This window comes from Triticum urartu, chromosome 6, assembly GCF_003073215.2.
Source record: "Triticum urartu cultivar G1812 chromosome 6, Tu2.1, whole genome shotgun sequence".
Lineage (NCBI taxonomy): Eukaryota > Viridiplantae > Streptophyta > Magnoliopsida > Poales > Poaceae > Triticum > Triticum urartu.
This window is the reverse complement of record NC_053027.1, coordinates 11,115,555-11,121,260: the sequence shown is the minus strand read 5'-3', so window position 1 is coordinate 11,121,260 and position 5,706 is coordinate 11,115,555. Positions and strand designations below refer to the sequence as shown.

Below are 5,706 nucleotides of genomic sequence, written 5' to 3'. Positions count from 1 at the left end.
GCGGATAGGTAGGATTGTCGGCGAAGTAGTCTTGCATCAACATCATGTTCCCGAGATAGCGATTGTGAGGGATGCAAAGACGGCCAACGGTCAATCCTCACCGTCTCTTGCGGTTTCGATCCTTGGCCTCCTTCATGGCTATGACCACCACCACCATCTGCTGCCAATGGCCCTCAAGCATCGATTCCATGTCCGAGTCGTCGGACAAGGACGAATCCTTGAGCAAAAATTGCTCGCGGAGGCTCAAATTCATCTACAAAAAACCGCATCCGATCTCGCATCAATGAAATTTCACCTGCGGTAGAGCTACAAGAGGCAAAAAAGGGGCTCACCGGGGGCGGCTCGGCAAATCCAGGGCGGGCGGCGACTCGGCGGCGGTCGATCCGTGGCAATGGCGACCCCGGGGCGGCTCGGCTCAACGGATCCGGGGAGTCGATGAGTGGACCCGGGTGTAGTCCGGCCCGGCGACTCGATTCGGCTGGCAGAAATGGCCAGAATCACAAGGGGCGGGCCAGCGGTGACGGTGACAGGCGGCTGTGGGAGGGAATGTGGGGAGCACGCACATTGAAATGTCCCCCCACCCCCGCCAACCGCTTTCGCGGGAGCATGGCACCGACGTGGCGGGGGGAACCTGTGTATTCGCGGGTCGGAGTGGGGAATTTACCGCACCCCTCAAAAAAAATTAAGGGTCACTTTTTTTGGTCCAAAACCGTAAACCGGCAGTTATTTTGCTGGTCGGGACAATATAAGGGGTCTGTTAGAGATGTTCTAAGGACACTTGCCCGACTGGGAAACTGAGGCCGACTGTAGGCACTAGCAGCTCATGAGACACCTCTTGTTTGACTTACCTTCCCGGGCAGTAATCTTCATGGGCATGGGTCTTAGGTTGGCCTTTCGTAGCTATGGGCCTACCGGTAGGTGTTCCCCCATCAATTATGAAGCCTAAAGTCTGGAGTTAGGGTCTACTAGAGACTACTGCGCGCTACGCCTCGCCATTCTTCACTCGTGGAAATGGTCTTTTCTTTCTCCAGCTGGTTGTTTTTTTTTGGTTTTATCTTCGTTGTCATGGGTTTTAATTACATCCTGTTGGTGTCTTTTTATTTGTATGTCATGCTAGGGTGCTGCTAGGGACAATATTTGTCCTGAGAGGAGAGTAGAGTTGTTCGGTGTGTGGTTGTGCCATTATATATTATGACCTCCGTGTAAGCCGGTGGTCGTTGTGTAAGCGCCCTTGGAAGCTCATATTCCATGTTGAAACCATGAAATTACCACTATAATGTTCGCATGGGCCGGCCCATGAAGCTAGCGCTTGCTCACCTCGGCTCGCTCTCTGACTATCATTTTAATTTTTAAAAAGTTCATAAAGTGAAAAGAAGTTCAAGGATTTTAAAAGAACTCAGATTTTTAAAATCTTGCAAATTAAAAAACTTTATTTTTGAGAATTTCAAAAATATTCACAAATTTGAAAGAAAGTTTACAAACTTTAAAAAATGTTAGTGAACTTTAAAAATATTCATGGATTTTAAAACTGTTCATATTTAAAAAATATATACATTAATTTTAGTAAATTTTAATGAATTGAAATATATAAAAATGAAAATAAAAAATCAAAAAGAGAAGAAAGCTGAAAAAAACAGGAACCATCAACTAATGACACACACACACACCCTGACATGCAGATCCCAAAAGACCCCACAGCCCTTGACACACCAAGCGACTCAAAATCTAGGGAGCTCAGAAATTTTAAAAATATTCATGGATTTCGAAAAAAAATCAAAAATTTGATTTAAAGTTCATAAACTTGAACTTTAAAAATATTCATGGATTTTAAAATATTCATATTTTTGAATGTTCACAATTTTTAATAAATTTTCATGAACTAAAATATAGAATGAAAAGTCTACATATAAAATAGAAGAAAACCAAACAATAAAAACAATAAAAAGAAGAAAAAACAGGAACCCTCAACCAACTACACACACTATTACATGTGGAGCCCAAACGACCCCAGAGCCCTCGAACCCAGAGCATTTGTTTCTACTCACCCCTGCACCCTGCCCCTCTTGAATCCTCTCCTCTTGCTCCACAACCATTGTCGACTTGCAAGCCAGGCAATCACCGATGTGCTCACTACAAAATGTGTGCTTCTGTGACGAAAATCCTCACGACTGAACAGAAAAAGCCCCCTAAGATTATTTCCCGTGATGGAAAACAGTCATGAGCTGATTTTCTCCCGGGGCAGCGCCCTCGGCAACTTTGGTGACGCTCTGGCCTGATTTTGGGCGACGCATTTGGCCGCCATTAGGCATGTGCATATTTGATGATGATTTTTTGTGTCACGGAAAATGTACGGCGAGTTAGAAAATGGATTAAGAAAATGACACGGTGGGGTTCACAACGTACTACCTGGTTTTCCCGCCATGGACGAAAACATATTAGAATCAAAAGAAATTAGGGGCTTTGAGTTGAAATGCTCGTATCAAAATAAATTGATTTTGATGCACGGTGGAGCCGTTTCTAAATGCTATTTTCTAAGTCTAGATACCGTTTTAGCAGGGGATCCGTAACTTATAAAAATCTGAAAGAACAATATGGCACTTCAAAAAATTGGAGTACAAGCTTGCGCCAAAAAGGTGGTTCTAGGGGAGCTACCATGTGCCCACACACCTCTTATACATGCCCCAAGATCTAGGCGTGTTGGCATGACATGTGGACCCCCCCCCTCCCGCCTCTCCTAGGTGGGCTTCTAGTCGGAAAACGTATGCAACATTTTAATTTAATTTTTCCGATCTGCAGAAAATGCATGTTTCCGATAAACCAAAAACAATAGAAAACAATAACTATCACTATGGTACTTAATTAATAGGTTAGTATGACTGAACAGAAAAAACTGTCTATAAATTACATGAATATAGCATGCAAGATACAAAAACTATAGGTACGTTTAGTATGTATCTCACCCCCCCCCCCCCCCCCCCCCCCCCCTATAGTGTGGAGTTCTTGTTGACTCGATAAATCAACCTTTAGTTTTCTCCTTCTCTGCCCATGAGTGATTTTCATAAATGTGCTAAACATTGTGAAGAACTCATGCACCTGGTTAGATCAGTAATCATGTTCTCATTAACATCAAAATCAACTTGGGGACATATATGTCCTTCCGGTTGTGTGTTAAATTTTGTTATCTAATTATGTAACAAGGTAATTGTATGGGCAGGCTTGCATATTATGTTTGAATGTGTTAACGAGTATGAGCAACAAACCACTTGATCAGCGAGCAATGATAGTCAACCCTGGATATATAGAACCTCATTCAATTCACATATAAGGAAATTGGCTATTAGTCACCCAACATGCATGATCAATTGGTTTTTCATTATGGGATAATTTAGATACATTACTCATTAGTACTTTCTTAATTTGGTTACAAAAGAATGGATGGTTGACGGGGTGGTCTATATTTGGAATAAACATCCAACTTTGGATAAAATTAAACTGAAAAATTAATTTTGCAATATATTGCTAAATAGGAATATCCTAGTACTATGTGCCTATAGGGAGAAACCTTCCATATCTTTTATCGCTCAATCGAAGAGAAATTTTGTATTGATTGACAAAATCTATGATCTTAGGAAAGTAAATCTTAAAGTTTTAAATGGACACCAAATTTACAGCTGGGCACAATTAAGACCTGCCTCCAAGTTAGCCAAATCCTCCATTGGCATGGTTCTAGCCTCCTCATCATCACAGACCTCCACTATAAATCTACCCTGCCTCCCTTGCTTCCAACTCACCCAAACTAGCAATTTTCCTTCCTTTGCAGATTTTTTCCTCAGTCAACAATGGCTCGCAAGAAGGTGGCTCTCCGGTACATCCGTAATGACTCGGCGCGGCAGAACACCTTGAAGAAGCGCAGCAAGAACCTGATGAAGAAGGCCGGTGAGGTGGCCACCTTGTGCAACGCCAAGGCCTGCGTGCTGGTGTATGGCGAGGGCGGAACGGTGCCGGAGGTGTTCCCATCCCATGCTGAGGCGGTGGCTATCCTGAATAGGTTTAAGAGCATGCCGGAGGTGGCGCGGCTAAAGAAGACGATGGACCAGGAGAGTGTCCTTACTCAGCGCGTCGCAAAGCTCCAATACCAGGTCCAGAAGACTAGGTGCGAGCGCCAAGACCGTGAGACCAAGTTTCTCCTGCATGAGGCCATGGTCAGCGGCCGCCTCCCTGGAAACATCGAGGAGCTCACAACCATGGGTTGGAAGTTGGAGTTAATGCTCAAGAGCCTAGGCGAACGCATCGCAAAAATGAGCGGGCAACCGCCAATCTACCAAGCGCAGGCACCATACATCACCGACAACATGGACATGGGGCCTCCAGTCATGTATCGGGTGCCGCCCCAGCAGCAGGAGGCTTGGCTTGAGACAGTGAGGTCCGAAGGGGACCTTGGCACCCAGATCTACAATGGCCATAGTACTGGTGGCCATGATGGCACCAACTTCGGCTTCTTTCCTAGTCATATGAATATGTAAGTAGGGAGAGGATCTCTACATGTAGGGCATGCCCATCTACATGTGCTCGTCTCCTTTTATTTAGTTTTGCAATGCTAACAAGACTCATGCATGGATGGCATCATGAATAAGATGAGACATTCGGTCTCAGTCTTTCTCTTTGAGCAAAGGAATTTTTTGTTGTTGTTGAAATTGTTATTGTGGATCTCTTCCATGCTCTATTTTTTTATCAGTTGGTTGAAACTTTTAGGTTGTAACTTGGTCTTTATGTCAACATGTTTTGTCAAGCATACTTTTTTCTAACTAGTAATAATGTTCGTGCAATGCACGTTTATATTAGGTAGGATATTAGTTGCACGTTATATTAGGTAAGATATATCTGTTGCACGTTATATTAGGTAAGATATATCTGTTGCACGTTGATATTTGGTAAGATATCAAATACTTTTTCGCGGGAATGGTAGGATATTAATTACATGGCAGATTTCAAGGGATAGCATTGAGTCAAAACGTGTTTATAACCAATGGCAGTGGTGGGTAATTAGAATGTTAAACGTGTTTGGTGCTCAACATTGGAGCGATTTGAACCGCTAGATAACATGATTTGACGGTGGAGATGGTTTGGATCTGCCCATTTGGGTCTTTTTATATTGGTACAGAAGATGGTTTGGATCTGCCCATTTGGGTCTTTTTATATTGGTACAGAAGATGGTTTGGATCTGCCCATTTGGGTCTTTTTATATTGGTATAGATATAGACAAATTAGTTTTTATTGACTAGCATTGCATGAGCAATCCAACCATAAGAGTTAATCCCACTTTCTGCATAGCAGGATGCACACCGCCTATAAAAATCCTTAACATTCTAGAAAAAAGAGAGAACATATATTGTGTGACGAAAAAAGCGAGTGCCTTGAGGCGACGGGCGTACTCCGAGACCGTCAGGTCGCCCTGCTTGAGGTTGCGAAACTGGCGGGTGAGATGCAGGTATTGGGCCCCCTGGTTGGCCTGGAAATAGTGTCGGATGCAAGTCCAGGCGGTGTAGGCGTCGTCGGTGCCGCCCATGATGAGCTCGAGGAGGGGTCGGCCAGCGTGAAGAGAATCCAGAGGAGAAGACGATGGTCGATGGCGAGCCAGGAGGGATCGGGTTTGGCAGGGGCGGGTGTAAAACGTGGTCCTGGACACGGTGTTGAAGAAGAACGCAG

The 5,706-nt window shown here is 44.1% G+C and overlaps 1 protein-coding gene across 1 annotated transcript; it reads left to right on the top strand.

Moving 5' to 3' along the window:
• Positions 1-3,839: 3,839 nt before the first annotated feature.
• On the top strand, positions 3,840-4,662 carry LOC125513038 (agamous-like MADS-box protein AGL80). The gene has a single exon (XM_048678077.1). The coding sequence runs from the start codon at positions 3,840-3,842 to the stop codon at positions 4,521-4,523; it is 684 nt and encodes a 227-aa protein (XP_048534034.1). The 3' UTR covers positions 4,524-4,662.
• Positions 4,663-5,706: the final 1,044 nt, after the last annotated feature.